The sequence below is a fragment of the Glycine soja genome, chromosome 6 (assembly GCF_004193775.1).
Source record: "Glycine soja cultivar W05 chromosome 6, ASM419377v2, whole genome shotgun sequence".
Taxonomy (NCBI): domain Eukaryota; kingdom Viridiplantae; phylum Streptophyta; class Magnoliopsida; order Fabales; family Fabaceae; genus Glycine; species Glycine soja.
In genome coordinates, this window is record NC_041007.1 from 8,353,676 (window position 1) to 8,377,683 (window position 24,008).

Sequence of the window (24,008 nt, forward strand, 5' to 3'; positions counted from 1 at the left end):
AAATAGTCAAACAACATATAAAATTACATTAGAAATAAAAGAGATTGAAAACTCTTACAAATTTAAACCCCAATTATTTTCTGGTTGTCCTTCTCAAAAGCTGTTGTTGTTCATAAATAAATAAAGCATAACCTAAAAATTGTCTCTCCACTCTATTCATACTACTGTAATTAAACTGTAGCGTGAAGGTCAACATGTGCCATGCTACATGAGCATGAACCCTGCTCAGTAAAAATGCTCAAATTTTCCTCTTTCTTGTCTCTTTTTGCATGCTTTTGTCTCTTTATTAGCTTTTCTGCTCAGCTATTCACACTTTAAAACATACCTATAAGCTTTACAAACAAAATAAAGTAAAAAAAAAAGATAAAATGAGACGAAAATTGAAGTCCAAATAAAGTCGGTTTTATCATCTAATGCCTACCACATTGGCTAAACAAGTAATCCTTACAATAGTTAGACAATGCATGATTTATAAATTTTCAAACATTGTGCGTGTGGTGATTTCACGTTGTAAAATATGTTTGATTTCAAATATTTTTCACATATTTGATTTGATATCAGAGAAGAAGCCAAAATTAATTATGGATTTAAAATTGATTCCAAGTTAAAATAATTTTAAGTATTTTTTACGTGAGATAACAAAAATTATACCAAATTTTACTTCAAAATTCAATTCAATAAAAATCATCCAAATATAAAACACATTACTTCAAAATAAATTCTAACCCAAATCAATTTTACGCAAATCAACTTTATTTAAAATTAATTTTATCAAAATTTATCCAAACACAGCCTAGGTGATTATAATACAACTCACTTTGAAAAGAAAAACGTGATCGATTATAATTTTTTTTATACTGCATCTTAGTATTATCTATCATAAAACTCAAGTTACCAAGTGAAAACACAATTTTTTTATATTAGTCTCTAACATTTGCGAAGCGCATTTTTTTCCCTCATTATTAGGATTTAGTTACCAGTTCTCTTTGCAATACTAATGAAAAAAAAATGGTTCCCAATAATAATAATAATAATAGAGATATTAGATTGATTCATTATTAAATAATCAGATCTAATCATGCCTACGTACGATCATCATGTGGGGGAAACTAACACTACTAGAAATACGTCTTTCTAAGTCGGTTAAGTAGTATTTTTAACGACGGTTTTTAACCGTCGTAATTGCCGCCGTCGTAAAAGGTAGAATTACTTGAAAGACGGTTTTACTAACCGTCGTTGTATGTCTATGCATTTTACGACGGTTTATCAAGAACCGTCGTTGTATGTCTATGTTTTTTACGACGTTCTTCAAGAACCGTCGTTGTATGTATGTGTTATTTACGATGGTTGTGGATGAACCGTCTTCGTATATGTGCGCTTTTTACGACGGTTTTTAAAGAACCGTCTTCGTATATGTGCACTTTTTACGACGGTTGTTCATTAACCGTCTTCGTATGTGCCATGCAAAATGGCTTTTTACAGCAGTTTTGATATAACAGGCGTAGTAAGTGTAATATACTAAGACGGTTGGATTATAACCGTCGTAGTATTGTTATTTTTTTTTTTTGTATATTTTCTTTTTTTTGTTTTTTTTTTAATTTGATAGGAACCAAAACTATCAAATGAAAATGATGCAAGAAATTAATAAGTCTGTCAAAGCAAATTTATACTAGATTTTCATTCTAGAAGATTATATTAAATATTTTTAAAAATAAATTAAATTAAACATTTTATTAGTAATTTAGTCAAATAATAATAGTAATAACAATAAATGGGGATGATCTATTTAACATAAATCCTGTTATGGATGAATTTCTGCAGTCCATAAAAAGTTAAAAAAATGTTCATATCAACAACACTCATAATATGCTACATCTCCATATCAATAGAACCAACATTCCAATCATGCGTGCTAGAATCATCACAAATGCATCATTTGGAAATTAAATAGCACCTGCAGAAGACATAAGAATTCAGCATAAGTTTCATTTGTTTTTTTTTCCAAGTAATTCTTGGCAGCTTTCAAGTAAATCTTCCCGTGCCCCACAGGAGTCTTCTCATATGCAATTGAGAAGTTAAGCATTTTAGCTTTTCTTCTTTCAGAAGCAAAGGCATCCTGACATGGAAGGGAAACAAAAATCAAAACATGATCAATCATGAAATAGATGGTTATAAGTTATAACAGTAAACTGCTAAAACAGTTTTTTGATATCTTGAGGGAAGGGCATCAAACAACATTAAACTGCTAAAAAAGCTTATTAATGCCTGGTGTATTCTGATTTACTTTTATTAATATACATAAACATTATTAAACACATTATATATAAAAAAACTCAGTGAATTCTTCTACTACCACAGCAACTATGTTTTCCCCCTAAACAGTGTTCTAATGAGCAGTAGCTGTCCTTTATTTCTATTGGAAAGTTCACAAGTTATTAGTATTTGTTCTGATTTTTAATAAAGTATATTTATCGCATTTGCAGTTGATGGATCTGGGTCCAATCAGAACAAGGATTAGTCCTCCCTCATGCACCTGCCAGCACTCTGGTGGTCACTATATTTGACGTCATCAGCTACAAGAAATACCAAACTAAAGACAAAGCCACTACTTCCACATCTCAATGCAATGGTACTTGCAACTATCAGCATACAGTTACCTTCAAAAGAGGAACTGGGGGTTTATCTTCACCAGGCTGAGGATGCCACTCAAGAAGCACTTCCTTTTTTTCAAGTGCTTCACGAATATGTGGGTACATATTCATTGCAGTCCTTGAATGGAAATCTCCACCAGCTTCAAAAGCTTCCAACATGCTCTTACAGTCTGCAAGGTGTGCCAGAATCCTAAGTTCCAGCTGTAACAATAAACAAGGCAGTTAACAGAATGAAATTTCTTGAAAATAGTTCAGTTAGATAGACAATATAGACTGTTAACCTGTCCATAATCAGCAACTATAAGAGAATTCTTGGGTGCAGCAATGAATGCTTGACGGATTTTGTATCGATCCTTTTCTAGAGCAGGTTGATTCTAATTCATGAAGCGTAAGTGTCAGGTTCTATATTGTTTTGAAAGTCTGATTAATCTAGTGGATGTAATACCCGCATGTCAATGTCAAAATACAAATTGAAAATGAATGAGATGCATTGCGCAGTCCAAAATTAGGACCCAAATCATTGTAATAAAGTAACAGAAAAGGCATCAAGACCAAGTAGACATCAAATGATTACATGAATGTGTATCGCAATTAGCAAGGCTAGGATTAGTACAAAAACACTAATTTTAATCAGATATTTTTAACTAAAGGAATAAATGAATACAAAAGAATGTACATTTGAGCAGAGATGTCAAGAACTGACTCTTGACCTTGAGATATTTGATAGATGACGGCCTAAAAAGGGTTTTATATTTTTGTAGATGCTACCTCACACAAGAATAATTCAGGTTTGCAACACAAATAATCCACAGACCTATTTCACCTTCAGCTGAATTTTTTTTTGTTCAACCTTACTGCCAAAATTTAGTTAAGAAAAACAGCAGCGAAAAGATAGAGTGGAGGTTCAAAATGGACTTATATGTCTAATAGGAAGAAACCCTACTAAAAGGAGAAACTACATTTTAGATTAAAAGACAAAATGATAAAGCCTTCTACTAAGAGTCTAGCATCAAGGAAACTGTATGCCACCAATTAATGAACATACCAGCACACAGATGAAGGTTAATGGTCAAATCTCAAATGTATAGCACTTAAAAAAATTTGAAGTTCACAACGACTACTATCAAAATGAAAATTCCTAATCAAAATCATTAGAGAATTCTGATTAATCTAATTAGAATAACCTGCAGATTTGGCCTTCTTGCTGACAAGCGTCCTGTCTCTGTGTTGATATTTAAGGAACAATGAACACGGAGATCTTTTCCTGATATATTATGTCCCTGACAAAGAGAAACTGCAGCTATTATAGAGCACATATAAAGAGCTTCAGTGTAAGAATACAAATGTTTACTAAAAGTTCTAAAATGTAAGTGGTGGCACAATAAGCATTCAAAAAATTAGCTTAAACTCAAATAAGGAAATAATTTCCCTAGCCATAGCTAAGCAGTGGGAGAACTTAGTATTGACCATCTCCAATGAGTATTTTAAAAGCTCAAGGTACTGTGGTACTTGTGAGTTTGGTGCACAGGTGAGTTGTCAAGCATCTCATTGACTGATGTTTATAAAATAATTATAATTGTCTAAAAATATCCTTTCTAGGGAAAAAATAGAAAATATCATCAATTTATTATGGACAATATGAATTGTATGGAAGTTTGTATACTAGCTTCAAAATATAAGAAATTCCAAGCAAGCTCAAGAAAGTTCATATTGCAAACAAAACAACAACAAAATACCTGCAGGGGAAGGATGAAGTTGGAGATCAAAGAGTTGATTGAACAGACTTGACATAAAGCAGCAATTGCATGGCAAGCTTCTCTCCCTTCTTCCTCTGTTGGAAAAGCTGCATAGGCTGTCCCATATGCAGATTTATCAATTTTTACCGGTGCAACTTCACTTTGAGAAGGATTTTCATCTTCATCATCGAGATCCAAGTTACAATCCTCATCAAAAAAGTCATAATCAGCGGAAATACTTCCAGCCAGGGCCTTTAAAGCATGACCACTAACTGACGGCCAACCAGTTGCTGTGTACATCTCAGTCTCCAGATTATAACCTAAGCTCGTCAACTTTATATCACAAAATCTTTTTGGAGCCTTCTTGCCTTCTTCAATCACATTATTAACATTGGGAATTTTGAATATTCGTTCAGTTGGAAGCGTTTGATTGGAGTCCTTTCTGTAATGAAGCATGTGACAAGTGAAAATGAAAATTTTACTTCCATCTATATCCTTCAGCTACTTTGTTGTAAACAGAAAAGTTCATAAATATCAAGGTAGGTACCAGTAGTAGTACCATCATTCATGAATAGTGAATACATTAAACTTATGAATATCATAAATATTTCACGCTTTGACTAGGAAATCAATAATTTAAGATTGAAATAAATGCTACAGGTAAGATTTAAAAAATGTGCACCTGTTCACAATGCCACCAAAAAGCAGCTGGCGCAACTGCGAATCACTTCCCACATTCATATACTGGGCATCAGGACAATACCTAGTGGCCCATTTACGGAATCTATTAACAGCTACCTCTTGCTCTGCTTTGGCCACCTTTTCTATGCTTTCAAGATAAGCCCGGTCAACTAGCATTCCCTCAGATTCCATCATGACTAGAAGCTCACCAAATGGACGCCAATATTCATTGTAGAAATCATACATGGTTTTCCCATAAACTGGCACACCATCAAATTTCCAGGGCATGTCTGAAAGATGGCTCTTTAGGCTCTCATACAGCTTCAAAGTGCTGCTAGCATCTAAGGCAGAATAACATATCCAAGGTATACGCTCATCTCTCTGTAGTTCTTCAACAGGAGCAATGATACTTGTTTTACCCTCAGATCCATCCTTTTTCAATTTTTTCTTACTAAATATAGTTTTCATTGACACCTTACCAATCAAGTCCTTTTCATGGTTCAGCTGAGCCCTAGACATGACCCTTCTGTCACCTGTAAGTCCTTCAAGAGAATAACCCCCATCCAAATGTCTTGAAGAATCCCATAATCGTGCCATGTGCATTGTATCAGCATGAAATCCCGAAACTTTGAATCCATAATTCTCTATAACATGACAGTCAAAGCTATAATTATGCCAGACCTACAGAATGCACCAGTGACTCGGTTATTTCAAATATGGTTTGTAATCTCTGGTCACAGCATAGACAAACCCAGGAATTTAATGCCAATATGATTTTATAAAAGATAGATTTAATTTTCCATTACTACAAAATAAGAATATCTAACAACTACACAAATAAAATAAAATAGAATAACAAATCATGCTAGTTCACTTCTATCATATGATGAAAACTTCTCTGTTCTATACAATAAAGCCATGCACCAACTATCCTAAATCAGGTACACATTAACTTAACATTAGGAATGCAAGTTGCAACCTATTCTTAGCATATTATTGAAAAATTTAATATACCACTGAACACGCAGTAAATATCAATATGGCTCTCTGTATAATACGACACTAAACTTTTACATTACCTGAGGTTTGCTTCAGAACAAATTGTAGCTGATTGTCATATATCTTAACTAGTAAGGCATCTTTCATACAGTAGCAAGCATAGAATTAAGATTTGAGGAGTGTTGCATGTTGAGGAGAGTAATAGGATTAAGAACATAGAAGGGATAGAAGAAGAAAAGTTTACCTTCTTGATGGAAGAATCGCTAAAAAATTCAGCAAATTTTTCTAAAATCTCTTTGCCTCCACCATCAAGTTTACCTACTTAATTATTCTTTGTCCAAATATTAATGAGAAACAATTAAGTGGATAGAGAGATTAGAAAAGGATAAAATTTAGGAATGCTAGCACAATTAATTGACAGATTTAATGTCGTTAATTAAACAAGGTACTTTTCTTAAAGGTAGTTTTCCAAAAGTGCATTGCTGAGTGCTCTCCTCTTCATCTGAAGATTCCATTTCATGGCAGTGTTTCTAAGAGCTTCCCACATCACAACCATGACTCTCGTTGGCCCTCAGTTGTTGCATGTAAAGCCTCCTTCCAATTTCAAGTTCTATGGAACCAACAAAACGAAAGCATAAGCTACACACCAAACAATCAATCTGCGAAACAAGGTAGAATATAAGAGAAAGGAGCAGAAAGCTTTTAATATGGCTACACAAGAACAAAAACTGTGAAAATGAAAACAAACCTTTTTGAGGGGATGTTGAGCTCCTACAACATGGGGTCCTTCAGAACCAGTTCCCCCTCTTTGAAGTCCATGTCTGCATATAAACCTGCAGTTCTCCAATTGCAGAAAAAACACATACTATGAACTAATAATTGCGTTGATCCTATTAAAATGAATATTTTATAATAAAATAAAACCACAAACTAAAACAATTTAAGCATAAACAATGGAGACCTTAATTGTGCCTTTCATATAATCAGATGAAACAATTGTTTGAAATTTTAAACGAAATGATGTAATGACACTAAAAATGTTCTACTACATAATGAAAATCCTCTTTAGCATCCGCTTTTCCTAATACTTAAAAAGAATGTTGCCCATTTTTGGCGAAGTGTGGTGATGGCCTCCACGTCTAACGGTGATCCATCAGAAAACCACTACAAAATTAAGAATTGATGACATTATTAGTAAGTTAACAAATATTAACCAAACCTACAATCGTAAGTCCATGCATTACGTATACCTTGTTCCAGTCATCCTTCAATCCACCAGTCACTATGCACCACATCCAATGCATGACATAATATCCGCACTCGTACGCTCCAGTTTGGACATGACTCTAAATTTAACATTGAAAATTGTTAGTTAAGATACAAGACTTCAACATGTACAAACACTTCATTAGAAACAGGTAGAACTTCAATAATTTCTAACCTTTGGTTCAACCCACCGAGGTGCAGCTTGATTAGACATGCCTTGGAAAGAACTGGTTATTGTCTTCATTGCACTAGTAAAAAAAATACAAACAACCATATATATGACAACCATTATTTATGTATATGTAACAACAGTTACCTCCACAGACCATCATTTGTATATTTGAATAGAACCTGTTAATTGTGGCTTTGATGTTAATATCTGGCTTCTTCCTCAGAGAACAAAACCAAACAACGGTGTTTTCCCTTGGACACAAAACAAATAGTTGCCAATGTGCCCTGAAGTTGACAATTACAATTAGGTTTTTATTCAAGCAAAAAAAAATGACTTTAATTACAACAACAGTTCAACTTACTGATGCAAGTAAGCCCCTAAGTACAACTGCCTTTGTGATTCCTTGACCCATGTTTGAATGTATTCTTGGCATTGTTCACGTCTGTCCTTAGCATTGTGTATAGATTGAGGCTCCAACAGACCATACAGTGACTGATCAACTTTGCTTCTACCACAATTATTCATAAAACTATTTGCAACACAAGTCATGAATATTGTAAATGTTTTAGATTCAAGAATGTTGGTTATGACGTAATCAAACATAAAGGTTGACAAAAAATGACTTACATGGTCCACAGCTGCAGGATAGATATGTTCAAACACTTGTCACCTGATATTATTTCCGCTAGATCAGCATGTGTGATGAAAAATTTTGCCCCAACATCAGGAAGTCCAAATTGCGTCGCCTCCCATGGCACTTCCACTGGACTCTTGTACACGTAAAACAATGTCTTCATTAATTCGCCCAATGGATCAGGTTCAGCTGCAACCTCTGCCTCACCAAGACGTCCAACTGGCAAACGCGCATTATGATTTGAATCCTATATAGTACAAGAAAATAAGTAGTAAAGTTAATCACAAATGGTGTATTAAATTAAATGACATTAGGCAGGGCGATAATTATATTACTTACATCAGTTATAGGCTTCACTAGATGTCTGGGCCATGCAATGAATGTGCTACTCGCGTCCCTGACATACTGAATCTCTGCAGTTGGAAACGGGACAGTGGCGTCACCATCGTAAATTGTGTCAACACAAACCCTTACTACATCATCTGCGTAAGCAACATTGTGTATAATGCCACCAACTCCATACATTTTTCCCGCAGCCACCACCTGTGTACTATCACCACACACAATGTATAACCCCACAATAGAAGCATCAAGTGTAGACCGCTCCTTAGCAACAACATTTGCAGCAGCCTCGGCACAGCTTTCTTTGGTGCTGACACGTGCAACCAATACATCAGGGATAGACGGTCTACAAGGAGCTGACTGTTGCGTTTGAATTCACTTTGTAGCGTGACACGCCACATGTAGGGCAGTTGCGCAGTTCAGCATACTCATGCCTATACAAGATACAATCGTTAGGGCAAGCATGTATTTTTTGATATTCCATTCCAACAGGACATAATATCTTCTTTGCCTCGTAATGATTCTTCGGTAGCGTGTTATCTTCAGGAAGCATATTCTTCAATAACAACAGTAATTCGTTGAAGCTTTTGTCACTCCACCCAAATCTTGCTTTCAAATTCACCAAAGCTAACACCCCTGACAACCGTGTATACTTAGTGCATCCGACATACAACGGTTTCTTTGAATCATTATCTAACTTTTCAAAATATGGTGCGTGTGTTTGCCTAAAACCCTCTTGTCCAAGATCGCGTAGCATGTCTTCTATACGATCACCAACTTCTTCATGAACTCCAACATTTGCAGGGGTTGATGACATTTCTGATAACTCACCATGCCATATCCATCTTGTATAAGTAGGACAGATACCATCACATATCAGATGTGTTCTAATGTCATCCAAAGATTGTCGTCGACCATTCAAACATTTCACACATGGACAGAAGTATACCCCACGAAAGTCTGCAGCATTTTCAGCAGCAAATTGCAAGAAATCTTCAACCCCATTCTCGTACTCTTCAGTTATGCGTGGTCTTGTCATCCAACTCCGATCCATATTTAGTGTACTGTCAAACGAGGTTCATTATCTGATATGCATGCGAACCTCTCTTTTTTATTGTAAAAAGGTGTGACCCTACCCCATTCAGGAAGACACTTTTTTACTTCATTCAAACAAACAAGTTAAGGCACTTATGTTAAATTTGACTAAATTTCGGCAGCATTTCGCTTTGGTCTCCAAGTACACGACATGAAACCGGTGACATCAATTGACACCGATCATGTATGCACCCGGAGAACAAAGCAAGATGCAGTGACCGAAATATAATCAAAAATAACACAACATACTTGTAAGTCAAAATGAAGTAAAAAAAATTGTCTTCCCAAACTGTCCAAACGGACAATTCAAGATTCAATACAACAATTAATCCAAACTATCCGTATTAATCGTTGTATTGAAGCTCAAACGGGGAACTATGGCTCACTCAATGAGGTAGAATGTAATAATAAACAATACTTACATCAGGGGCAAAAATATAATACTTAACCACAACAGTTTAAGAATGACATACATACCTCCGAAGATGAGCAGTATGACAGTATTTGTTGCAGTAACACTGAAGTTGGCAAGTACTTTTTGCCAATCCGTAGCAGTCGGTACCTACAAATTAAGAATAATTTCATATTTAATAGCACAGCAAGATTACAGTTGTGCAACAAAAAAAATTGAAACACACATTTTTCATATGGCTGTAAGGTAATTCAATGACACAAAATTGTTTCCATCCATTCCTTCCATTTTCACCCTTTCCAAAAGCACAATAAATATACAAATATAGTTGTGCCTTTTTTTTTCCTTTTTTTTAGTTTTACAAGCATAATTAATATTTCTAAGTTGCAAACTAGGTGTTCTAAGTTGCAAACTGGGTGTTCAAGCTTGTGCTCAAAGAGTTTCTTCAACCAACCACTAGGATCAGTCTAGTGGTAGGAGAATTTGGAAAATTCAAACAAAGTCCTACACTCTTGTACACCAAAACAGTTTCTTTGGCCTCTATGTATAGTACCCAAAAAAAAGGTAAATATGAAAGCGATCAAGTCTTACAATGATTCATCTACTAAGGTACAATGAATTCAGATCCTTAATGACATTAATGTTGTCCACATCCAAAGCTTGCTTCAAATTACCAGAATTTCTAAGGCAAAATTCATGAGAAATATATTTGATGTGCTCTAACTCATATATATATATATATATATATATATATATATATATATATATATATACACACACACACACAAATATTAATTACAAAGACATCTAGAAAATTTTGTTTTCTCTTTCACAATATTAACAAAGTAGTGAATAGAATAATATAACTCAAGAAAAAGAGTAGAAAACACCCTCAAATTTGACAAGAGAGTTACAAAGCATTTCTTTTACTGGTACTTAATAGAATTTTCGTAGTTACATGTAACTAGTGATGACATTTATCATCTTCCATGGATTAGAAATGACTCTGCCTTAATTCAAGCTTTGCAACGTCTTGCTGTAACTTCTTTATAGTCTTAAATCAGACAGCTTTCCTTTGGAAAGTAGAAAATAACACCAGTGACTTTATTTTGTTCTCACGCTTTGGTTGAAAATGTTTTGGACAACAAAAGTGTTAACTTGAGTTCTAAATTGGACGGGCTCTGCTAACACAACTGAGCAATTACGGATCAAGTGGCCCAAAAGAGACTGTTGCTTCTTGCAACCTTTCCCAAATATTTTTTCTATTGGTTATTTCAGAAACCAGAAAAAGGATGCATTTTGAATTGGTCATTCCAAAAATAAAAAAGGAAGTATAGGAAGCAACTGGGAGTTGCATGAAATAGAAGTCCAAAAACATGGTAGGAAAGGGTTGGTGAAAGTATACATAAGGAGACAAAGCCGTTACTTCTTCTATCCCAATTTTTGCTATCTGCACCCCATAAGAAAAGTGAATGGACAATTATTGTGTTTATAAGTCCATGCTTGACACCTATATGAGTTTGATATATAGAAGGATAGTTCTCAAGCCGCAGGAGACATTGGACTGTAGTGAAATAATTGTATCTAGTAACATTAAGTCGTATTTGATTTATTTAATTTTTAGCCTAAGTGGGCATATAGCAGCAGCCTTCACAGAAATTAATGATCAAGTTTTTAAATATAAACCCAGAAAACATTAATGGGTTTCCCCCAAAGAGTTAGCCAATAGTCAATAATGATTCTGATTGGTTTCAGTCCCGTAAGCATTGCAAGCACCAAATTAAGAAGTAGGCAAATGCCTATTAATAACTACAAAATTCAACTAACTAAAATGGTGAAAATTTTTAATTCGGGTATATTGCATTTTTCTTATGCTCTAGATAACCTTTAATAAAAGGTTTGAACTAAGGGGCTAGTTCTTAATATTCAGTCACTTAATATATATTCAATGTGTTTTTTTTGTTAGAGTTTTTTTTTATCTTTTTTATTTAATAGAGATATATTCAATGTGTTTGCTATCGAGCATTTCCTTGCTCATTTTTATTTATTTATTTTTGGACATATTTATTTTAAAACACAACTGAGTTTGCTACAAGAAGTCTGGATAATGAATTGTTAGGAGTGGATCATGAAAGTTAAAGCCTTAATTCAATTTTGAAATAGAACAAATCAAAACCTTCTCCAAAATTTCCTAATTATGTACTTGTTGTCACTCATTTACTTAATCCTAATTATGTACTACTTAATCCAAATTACTTAATCCGGAATAATACTATCAACTTCTTGAGTAACTGTTTCAAAAATATCATTGCTTTATTTTGAACTTAGTAATCCAGAAAACAACATGGATTCCAAATTACTTAATCCGAAATAATGCTAGGATATTTTCAGAACAAATCCAGAAGCCTAAAAAAATATTTTCACAGTCCGATTAACTTATGGATTACTCAATTCATAATTATAATTGCTGGAAAAAAAAAGTAAACAAAACGTGTTTGAAGTATAATGGGCCCATCCACCTTTACTGGGACGGTATGACAGAATGACAGAATACACTAATTGTTTGACAAATGGAATTCTAGAGGCATACTCAGGGATCTTAGAAGGATTTAAAGGTTCCCCAAAGACCCAATTTCTAATGTCTTATATATGCTCGTCACTTTGCTTTGGGAAATCCTTCCGAGGATGAAACGAAGCACAGAACCAAAAGTGAAGAAGAAAAAGAAATGAAATTTGTTTTATTTTTTAAACTAATGATAAATATAGTAATTGCCACTGTTCATAAATAAAAGCCGCTGAAATATGAAATCAAATTAAACCTTTTAATATAATTTGAAGACCAGATTGATAACTAAGATACAAAAAGCTTATTATTGGACATTTGAATGAAATTAATTTTGTCAAAATTTTGTTAAAGAGAGCTACCAGTTAAATTAGGAAAAAAAATATAATATATTAATTTTTTGTAAAATTAGCCATGAGAGTTAAAAGATCTAAGCGACAACTTTAAATATATATATATATTGTTTTTTTTACATTAACGGTGCATATTTATTGAACTCATTAAATTAGTGAAAGAAAAAAAGTCTTATGATACAAAATAAGTCCTTCGTAAATCTCTTCCTTTAGAATGGAATCCTTTAGGCCCAAGTCCTCGTAAGAAATGTCCCCTGACACCAGAGTCACTTTTTTCGAAATAAAGGACTTAAAATTTGCACCCAATTTCTCCTTTAGCACAATACTATCAATTTATTTATTTTAAAATATTTTTTAACGCACTCTTGCTTATTATTTTATTTTCTAAATTATCAACACATTTTTAAAATGGGACATGTTAACAAAACATTTAATTTATTTTTAAATAACAAGCTGATAATAAATAGTATGTTAAATTACTAGTATTAATTTCTCTATTCATGCTTTTGGATCGATGGTGTGAAAGCGAAAAATAAACCAAAGACTATGAAACATAAACCAAAGAGATCACCAATATAGCAAAAAAAGTGCCCGTTGAAGGAGAAAGGGAGAGAGAGTGCATACTTTTGGTGAGAAAGCCAGTGGCTCCAACAATTAAAATGGTATTGTCCTGAAGAAAGTTAAGAAACCAAAGTGGCTTCTCAGACAAAACAGGCAAAATGGTGTGAGAATCTAATGCGAGCCATTTCATATAAAAAGAGAAAAAACAATCAAATAGAGCACTCCAATACTGCTTGCAGTGACTCCAATACTTGGTAATAGTCTAAAAGCTTCATACCAAACATGCTTCATAGCTTTAACAATATAAAATCATTAAATCTTGATCAGTATTTTAAATGAACATCAAGACCCCCCCCCCCCCAATAAAAAACTTTGAAGTAGTAAGACAACATTATCAGGCCTGGAAACTAATCAAAAGGGACAAAAGTAGTAAGAAAATGAATTACTTTTTTCTTATCAATGTCTGGAATGTCACTTCTTCTAGCTTTCTCCACAATCACATGCACACAATTGCAATATATGAACAAGAGTTTTAAAAGAATAAATAAATATATAAACAGGGTACCTAAACAGAGTACAATCTTAAAGGTATTCTATCAGGATATTTCTCTCTAATGCGAGAAGCTTTAGCCTGCCTTCTCTCTGACACGTAAAAAATTACCAAGTAGTTAGTGTGGTCCAATGAACCAAGGGTTTTAGAATCTCAAAACAAAACACTCACGCGAACATAGTAAACACGTTCATCCTTCTATCCCTATAGATAAAAAGCTAAAAAGATCCTTGTCATTCCCCAATAATTTCGAAATTATTATTTTTAGAATACAAAAGGCAGGGCCAATAAAAAATCTTTCGATTCCCAACAGATTATATAACAAATTAGAGAAAACGAAATATTAAAGGGGAAAAAAAGAGTACCGAAAGGATGCTGAAGCTTGAAGGAGGTTTTGGCCATGACGAAATTGGAAGAGAAACTGGTATCTACAAATTTGAAACACGGAAACATTAAAATTTTCGTATAACTACGAAATTGAAAAGGGGGGAGGTGCAAAGTTTTACAAAAACAAAAGCAAATTCACAAACCTAACAGAAAAGGATCAATGATTGAAACGAGGGTTTGGTTTCTCAAAACGAAAGAAAGAGGCTATGTCTTTGTCTGGGAGTGAATCAAATGAAACAAATGAAGTTGAAACTAGGGTTTGATTTGATGATGGGAAAGAGTGGAGGGAAAAAGTGGACGGAGAAATGAAGAGTCAAGCGAGGGAGAAACGAAGAGTCGAGACTAGGGATTTCAAATTAAAGCACACGCACACAAAAACAATGACGTTTTTGTATAAAAGCCCGACGTTGTTTGTGTTCCCCCTAGGACATTTTAAGGCGGTTTCGTGAACCCGTCTTAAAATGTGTGTTATAAAAAAAATTCATTCTTCCTAATTACAAAATTGCCACCGTGTAACATTCTAAGACGGTTATATATAACCGTCTTAGAATACGCGTCGTAAAAAAATGATTTTTTAGTAGTGTAAGATTCCTTTGATAATATTCATTTTAGATCCAAACACTAAAGAAAAAGATAATAAGATCATCAAACACAAATAAAAGTAGTATATATATAACTACATAATATTAAATTAATCTCACTCTAGCTATTTACTAATTAATAGTCTCAACAATACTAGTATAAAAATTTAGAACAAAAAAAACAAAAACAAATGATAGCTGCAAATGCTAACCACCAAACACTAGACCGCTATGATCAACATCATCATGATAACGATCTTAATTCATTGCAGTATATGAAATTCCACGCTGCAATGATTCACAAGTTGAGTATACTGTTTACTCTCTCACACCCCACGCGAGATCCTATTGCTCAGAGGAACAAATCCACGCCTCCACGGCACCTTCCCTAGGGGAATTTCCATTACCAACATTCTCCAAGTTCTTCTCATGGTTCAAGCTGCTCGACGCAGAAACCGACATATTGAGCTTGCAGCCACCATAACTATTATTATTCCCAAGATCTAAGCACCTAAACGGATCTTTTCTCCCTCCTGCATCACCGTCACTCCTCAGAAACATGCCCTCAGAAACATGTTCATGAGCACCCAGCAGATCATGCGCATCAAGTGTGGGCATGGTGGATAAAGACTTTGCAGCAAGCCCTGCAGGGACAAGAGAGTGAAGAGAAGGAGAAGGGTGGAATGAGGGAATGGAGTGAATATCTTGTATGAGATTCTGTGGTGGGGGTTGATAGGGTAAAGATAGATCAGGAAGTAGTTGGTAGTTATTATTAGGAGAAACATTGATATTGTTGTTGTTGTGTAACAAGCTGGTCCTCGATGAAGTTGTTGAAAGCAAAGGGTTTGGGCGAAGAGGGATGCGTCGAGAGAAGGAAGATGAAAAGGGAGGTGCAGAGATTCCGGTGAACTCTTGAACCATGGATCTGAAGTTGTTGGTGTCGGTGGTGAGAACGGTGGTGGGTGCACGCCTTGAAGCTCTGCTTCGTTTCTTTGAGTTGCGTACGAGGTTGTTGGTTTGTGGAGATGATGGGAGTTGTTGTCTTGAATTATCATTGATGTTGTCGTGACCCAACAGGCATTGATTTGTTGTTGTTGGTGTTGCTGATGTCGAAGATGGTAGGCTTTCTGGGAGGGTGCAATTGGGTTCAGATCTTTGGCCTCGAGAGTCTAAGTTAAACAAGCGATTATGTGGGTTTTGGTGGGATTGTGAGACAGCGTGGAGGTAGCTTGAGGAAAGATCAAACATTGAAGGATGAGATGGAACCAGGGGTGGTTGTTGCGGGTGAGAGATGGAACCGAAATGATTGTGGAACGGTGGATCAGCGTGTGATGATGAATCGTATTCATCATCGCTAGAAGAGATGCTTCCACTGTTGATAGAATCCATTGCTTAAGCAAAAAAGAAGAGAAAGCTTAGGGGGGGTACGGATACTAGAAGGGGTTTGAAAGTAGTAAGAAAAAGGGTGGAATTGAGAACCTAATTACGTGTTTGGAGATGAAGTTTCCACGAAATCCAATTGAGAAACCTGGCTTCTGGAAAAAGAAAAAAAAAGGAAACTATGCATGTAGATCTTAATTATGATGCATAATTGGGAAAGGATTGAGGGCAGAGTGGGGCGTGAATTACGAGGAGGTACTCACTAAGGAGTAGATCTCGTTGGCTTTTTGCGTGAATTAGGGTTTGAGGGAAGGGAAAAAAAGGAACTGAATGGAGAGGAAAGGTTATTTAAGCTTTGTGCTCAGAAAAAAAAAGAAAAAAGAAAGGGTTTTAGAAGATCCCAAGAGAGTGTAGGGGTGGGGTCGCCATTGGAGATGATATAAAAGAGTTGCCGGTGGCTGGCCACAGGTCAAACTCGATGTAAATGTGAGAGAGGCAGTGAGAGAAAGAGAGGGAGGGGGGTTGTAAATGTAAAAAAGCGTAAAGGATGTGGATATGCGGTGTGAAATGGAACTATGTAGAGTTTTACTCCACTACCCCATATATTTAATCTCTTAAAAATATACTCCAAGTAAGTCATATATATTTGCTAGACTCATCACATTTTTTTAAATATTACTTGCTTCTTTTTTTCTATATATGGAATAACTTCACCCAACTGATTCACCTATTAAATGATAAATATTACTTACTTTGACTCTTGTATAAGTCTTTAAAGATCTCTTAGAGAAAACACTTTGATTGATTAAAGGAGGATATTGTTTACAATTATTCAAGACCGCGATTCCTAAGCAATGTCATACTTTTTATGTACCAAAACAATAACCTTAGTTAAGGCCGGAGGGAATTTGGTAGCCTTCATTTGACACCTTCTAACATTAATATTTTCACCTCAAGTTATGAATTATTAGGCTTATTGTATTTGAAGTATTTGGTATTGATTTTACAGTTTTATTCTTAAAAGACGTCTCAATAGCTTGATAAAAGAATATTTATAAATTATCATTGATCTCAATTATTAAACAATGCTAGAATTTTTTCAGTGTTGCAAAACACTTAGCATACAAATGAAGTAGGAAGATGTTGTAAGAGGAATTAGAATTATTCAAAGTCATCATAGAAATATGATAGAAGACACTAATACACATTTTTTGGTTAAAATTTATCAAAAAATATAAAATTACATATAAATGAGATTTATTAAAAAAAGAAATGAAAAATGATTGTGATTTCTAATAAATTTCAATAAATAGTTGAGTGTAATTGAAAAAAAAAACATGTTAAAGAATTAATATGTTGCTACCCTTTCTTAACAAAATATACCTTAGTTTTCATGCACTCTTAATCAACTAATTAGAAATTATTATATTATTTTAAAGTAGTTATTATAAAAGTAAAAATTAAAATTACCATATATAACAATATATGATAAATGAATGATAGTGTATATTCTAATTAAATCCAGTAAAATTCCAATTTAATTAATTTACATTCTAATTTTATTTTATATATCTATTTATTTTTCTCTTTTATTATTATTATTATTATTATTATTATTATTATTATTATTATTACAAAGTCTTCTTTTATTATTATATCTGATTATATTTACGCCCAAGAGGAATGCAAAATTATCTTTATTAATGAAAAAATATCATTTAACAGCCCATTAATTAATTGAGGTGAATGTGTCACCTAAGAAAGAGATAAAAAAATGAAAAAAATATTAAATGTGATATATAATAGGTGGAAAATTACAAAAAAGAAGAAAAAAAGATAGAAGAAAAATAAGAAAGAGATAGAGGAAAATATAACATGCATGTGTAAAAATAAATAATTAATTGGGATATATATATATATATATAGAAAATAGTGAAAGAGAAAGCTGAACCGAAAGAACCATAAGGCAAAGCAGGGTTATATAGCAAGCACTGTAGGGGTAAGCTCAAAAAACCAAGAGCATTACCTACTTTGCCTTTTCAAATTATACTATCATTTTCATGCACAGTGGCTGAATATTATTTGAAGAACCCAAAAAACGGTTTCATCTGCTAAATACTTCCTCTCGTATGTTATTTGGTGTGGGTGGAGAAGAAAGTATTCATTGTCAAAATTAAAAATCCCCACTTGGCGTGGTGAATGAATGCTTAATAATTAACTTTTAGCATTGTATATGAGGGGATGATTGAGTTAATATACTAATTAAATTTATTATTATATGTTAAATTGGAGAATTAACTTCATAGTGATTAAATAATGTTTAGATACTTACTAGCTAATCAATCAATATTTTATATGTACATTAGAAATGAAGGTTTCTTTGATTTTCTCACTTTCTTGTTCACTCTCATTCATCTGAATTTACATTCATGTAATATTTTAACATCTAAAAAAAACTCAATTAATATAGTTGAACTTAAGGAAGATTTGTCGATTAAAATACTATATTCAGTTATTATTATGTTGTAACTGTTTTAGGTTAACAATAACTACACTTCCAAAAGTTTAATGAAACTATAACTAATATTTATCTCTCTTTATTTTGACTTTTCTTGATCCCTCTCTATACAATTAGGAGATGTTTGTATCAATGAGAAGAGTATATGGTGTTACATTATCATATAAATCAAGGGTGGTTTATGTGAGTTAGAAAAAGGGAGAGAGATCGAGTAAAAAATTATTAAATATTGAGAAAAACAAATGTTGTCCTATTTTTTATACCATTATTCGAGTTCAAATTATATTTATTGAATTTATAAAAAAATTATGTTATTTTGTAGGTTTACTTGCTCTACGGTCTTGCCGATATCTGAACTTTTATTAAATTTTTAATTAGGTTTCTACTTTTTTTAGTTTTAATTTAGTTCTTGAATTTGTATTTATTTTTTAATTAAGTCCATATGTTAGTGATAGGTCCAACAAAGACCTAATTAAAAAATAAATACAAGTTCAAAGATGTAATTGAATCCAAAATTAGTTAGAGACCTATTTAAAAATGACAAATAGTTCAAATATCTAATTAAAAAAATATCAACCTTTGTAGATCAATATTTTCATATCTACAAGTCAGTATTCTCACTTTTGCGCGTTCTAAATTCTACATGGATTCTTCAACCAATTTAAAACTTGATGGGATTATAATTATACCAACTTTTAATTAAGTCTTTGAACTGTTTTTCATTTTTAAATAGTTCTTTAAACTTTGTGTTTTTAATTGAGTCCGACAGGGATCTACTTAAAGAATAAATATAAATTTAGTGATCCAATTCAAAAAAAATAAAAAATCTAACTAAAATTTAATAAAAGTTCATGACCATAGAATCGTTAGAATTTTTTTTCTAACGTGGGTGTTACATGCGATGATTAAAGTTTTTCAACTGATAATTTTATTTTGCATGATAATTTCTGACGGTGTAATAGTTTCAATATATTTTGTTTTATTGGTTCAAGTATTATGTGAAAATTAGTTGAAATAATATCATAATTTTAAAATTAGTTAAACATTACATAAGCACTACAAATAAAACACGCATTCCTCTGTAAATTACTTTTGTTAAATATTTAATAACTACTAATAACTTATCAAATGTTAGGTAACAAGAAAAATAACCTAGTAAGAATAAACACCTCCTCCCAAAAGTCAAGATTATCAATAATGAGGACAACTCATGCTTTTTAATAATTGGTACACAAGATTACCAATAAAACCCCGGGCATACTCGGTACTAAGTTTGCCACAGTAGTCAGTACTAGGTAGTAGTACGCAGTACTATCTATTTTCCCTTCTTTAATATTTACTGACTAACTTATTTCTTATTAATATGACAAATTATGAATTTATATTGTGCATGAGTGCTTGATGTTTTCCCAAGCTTGAGTTTTCAATATTTGCAATTTAATTTTATAAACACTACAAAAAAAAATTAGTGAAAGAAAATTTGTCATTAAATATTTAAAATTAGACGACGGATCTCATATAGTGTTTTAACTTTTAAGAGGAAAACATTGTTCACTAAGTACAGAGCTTTCAAATTGGATTCAATTGGATCATTAAATTTATATTTATTTTTTAATCTCATTAGCTAATTAATTGTGTTGAATCTCAAAATACGTGCTAAACTTTTATTGACTTGTTTCATTATATCCTAATTACCTTATTGATATGAATGAGTCTAAACATCTTCAAATCAGATCAATAAAATCCAACCTAATTATATTTCATTAAGTTATAATGGATTGGATTCGAGAGTCAAATGTCACTAAAACTAATGATACATTACAATTATTAAATTAGTATAATAATCATTGAATTACCATACTTATTTTATATTTTTAATTTAACCGTGTATGATAAGTTTTTTTGGTTTATGCCCCTTGGTTTTGAATATTATATTGAACCTAGACTATTTAAATTCAATTTGGATGGGTCTTTTAAAGCGAAAAAATAAATATATTAAAACCCTTGTTTTTTTTTTCATAAAATTTTGAGGCAATATCTTATAGAAACTAAATTTCTTGTCACATAAACCAACAAAAACTGACAAGTAATTAAAGAAATGAATCGTATTTATATTTTATATCATAGACTAAATTGAGAGTTACTTTTTGTGGGTCAAATTACTATTTTGTTTAAATATAAAATAAGTTACTTATTACTTATTAGGGTCGGTTTTGTGATGAGTGATTTAAATAATTTCATAATAAGATTTTATATTCAAAAATACTTATCAGCATTTTACAACATAAAATATAAAATAAAGAATTGATCATTCTCCATTGTAATTTCCTAATAGCAAAAATCTCCTAGAAAACATAAGGCCATAGACGGGAGCTATGCTACAAGAAGTGGGTGGGTTTAGATTCGTTGGTCAGCCAATAATTCTATATGTGTTGACCAGGCTAAGAGGGTTAATGTATCCCACGCCCCTAATGTTGCATCATGGACCTCTCATTATATTCCAAAATGTAAATTTATCCCTAAATGAACTTTCTGAAACGGAATGAGAGCTATGATGTAACAGCGAGAATGCATGATATATAAATGTTAGCTAAGAGACTTTCTTGATTACACTTGGGGCTTGAACTTGAAGCCCACAATTACGATGAAATAGAGGACATCATTATTCTATTTTGGGCTTCAAACATATTTGTGTGCACACATTAGTATTACGGTGCACTCACCATTTTCACATTTTTCCAATTTTGTCTTTATTTGTAAGAGCCATACGGATGTAGTTAAAATTAATGACTCAAGAATTAAATATCTGACTTTCACGTTATTAGTATAACGCTCTAAGCAAACTGAGCTAATGAATCAATTATATTATAAAATAAATAATGTTGTTATACATAACACTAAAATATTTTATGTATATTTAATGCGCATGTAAATTTAAATAATATTATGACAATTAATTTTGATATAAATCATACGGATTAAGAAATTAAAAAAAAACCAAAAAATCAATATAGATGAACTTAGAATTTTATTTTTTTAATTATTAATATGTTAAATTACTCATTTGTTCATTAAATTTTTTTTACTATTACAAAATTTGATATATATTAAATTTTGTAATAGTAAATATTTTTTATATATAAAAAAATATACAAATTAAATAATTCATATGATTTATTTTAAAATTAATTATCACAAAATTAATTATTTAAATTTACATACACATTAAATATATATTAAAAATTTTAGTGTTATGTATAACAACATTATTTATTTTATAATATAATTAACTCATTAGTTCAATTAATTAGAAGACTATACTAATAACATGCTAAACACTTTCATAATCATTCAACTTGAAACGTCCAGATATTCATTTCATCAGGGATCGTATTGCACGTGCCATTGCCAAGGCAAAGATTATTATTATTTCAGAGCAGGTCAAATTCATTGCATTCATTCGTATGCGATCAACTTATTGGTGGACGAGCAGCATCGATCAGTTTATTTCTAATTTTTAGAGCAATATTTTGCTAGCTTTGGACCAATCTAAACTTGTTTCCTAACACACATTGAGATATAGTAAAAGATAAAGCTATTTGTTCACTACAAAAAAACATCTTACACTAATGAAAATATGTTTGATTGTTAAGCTCAAGATTTGCATAAGGGAAATTATTAAACCGTTAAAATAGGAGTCTACATAAATAATATAATATAAATTTCAAATAGCAATCAAAATATTATTTGTTAATATGATACTTTGCCTCTTATCCTACTAAATTTGTTTTATATTTTTTTATCATATTATTAGGACAAAATAATTATTAACTTTATCGATAACTAATTTATGTCAAAAAAACCTGATAATAAAATATATTCTTCCAACCATTTTTATTATTTGTAAGACTTAAATTTAAAATTTTATTTAAGAAATTCAAATTTAACAACATATTAATATACTTAAATTTAAAATTTTATTTAAGAAATTCAAATTCAAATTCTACAATTTTTTATTAAATTCAAATAAAGTATATACATTAAACTTAACCATTATTTTTTTAAAATTGAATATGTTTTTAGTTCATCAAATATAGTGATATTTTTATTTTAGTCTCTCAAATCAAAAGTTGATTTTTTTAGTCCTCAAAAATGATAAAATACTTTTTTCTCCCCATACAACATTAGTGTATGTCAAACATGACATATTGAATGTACAATTTGTGGCGGCTTTTAGCATTACAACTTAATTTTTAATTTAAAATTTAAAACATGCCACAAATCACAAAAATAAAATAAAAATTGCAAGAATCAAATTCTTAATTAACCTTGTTCTTCATACGCATTTCCTCAAACAACTCTCGTGCATAATCCAACCTACCACTTCTCATACATAGCAACCTCATTCTTTGTGTTACAGCAACAACATCAAGCTCCTCGACGAGCGTCAGATTCTATGTTTCATGTTCTGCACCTTGTTTTGTTTGTATAATTGTTTGATTTTGGTGTGGGTTATTCAAGTTGGAATTGCTTTCTTGATTTTTGGTCAATTACAATTATCTATTATTGCATAATTTTATAGTTCCTCAAGAAAATTATTAATTTTATATTTAAATTAAAATGTTATTTTGATTGTAAATTTGGTATTTTCTGAAATTGATAACAAAAAAATAAGGCACTATTATTTTATTTGAACGTAAATGAAGATTGTGAAATGTCAATATTTTGATACGAGGAAAACGTACTCAAACCATTCCATTCTACAGTAGTTGCGACAATTATCTATGTAAAATGATTAGTGATATGATACACTAATACTTATCATTTTTAAATTTTTATTTTATTTTTTCTATAATTTGTAGCAATTAAAAGGCATCACAAATTGCACATTCAATATGCCCTGTTTGCAACACATTAATGTCATTTTAGGAGAAGGACTACAATAAAACATTTCTCGTTTGAAAGACTAAAAAATACAAACTTTAATTTGAGGGAAAAAAAACATATCCCTAATTTAAAGGACTAAAAACATATTTAAATCATATTTTTTTAGTATAAAATTTTGTTATAATAGTTCACTATAAAATTTGAATGCATTTTATTTAATTCAATTTTAAATCATATTTT

At 31.9% G+C, this 24,008-nt stretch overlaps 3 protein-coding genes across 3 annotated transcripts; all 3 read right to left on the reverse strand.

Annotated features, from left to right (window-relative positions):
- Positions 1–1,806: 1,806 nt before the first annotated feature.
- On the reverse strand, positions 1,807–6,886 carry LOC114414290 (DNA polymerase I A, chloroplastic/mitochondrial-like). Its single transcript, XM_028378579.1, has 9 exons — positions 6,863–6,886; positions 6,621–6,726; positions 6,312–6,388; positions 5,070–5,749; positions 4,388–4,829; positions 3,836–3,931; positions 2,933–3,025; positions 2,658–2,852; positions 1,807–2,116 (listed from the first exon to the last, which is right to left on the reverse strand). Exons 1-9 carry the CDS (start codon positions 6,884–6,886, stop codon positions 1,922–1,924), a joined length of 1,908 nt encoding a protein of 635 aa, XP_028234380.1. The 3' UTR covers positions 1,807–1,921.
- A 70-nt stretch (positions 6,887–6,956) lies between these two features.
- On the reverse strand, positions 6,957–9,481 carry LOC114414150. The gene is made up of 7 exons (XM_028378485.1): positions 8,479–9,481; positions 8,133–8,386; positions 7,867–8,034; positions 7,685–7,789; positions 7,509–7,581; positions 7,318–7,413; positions 6,957–7,231 (listed from the first exon to the last, which is right to left on the reverse strand). The coding sequence occupies exons 1-7, from the start codon at positions 8,662–8,664 to the stop codon at positions 7,133–7,135; spliced, it is 981 nt and encodes a 326-aa protein (XP_028234286.1). The 5' UTR covers positions 8,665–9,481; the 3' UTR covers positions 6,957–7,132.
- A 5,553-nt stretch (positions 9,482–15,034) lies between these two features.
- On the reverse strand, positions 15,035–16,904 carry LOC114415329 (protein CLEC16A homolog). The gene is made up of 2 exons (XM_028379960.1): positions 16,463–16,904; positions 15,035–16,374 (listed from the first exon to the last, which is right to left on the reverse strand). Exon 2 carries the CDS (start codon positions 16,370–16,372, stop codon positions 15,329–15,331), a length of 1,044 nt encoding a protein of 347 aa, XP_028235761.1. The 5' UTR covers positions 16,373–16,374; positions 16,463–16,904; the 3' UTR covers positions 15,035–15,328.
- Positions 16,905–24,008: the final 7,104 nt, after the last annotated feature.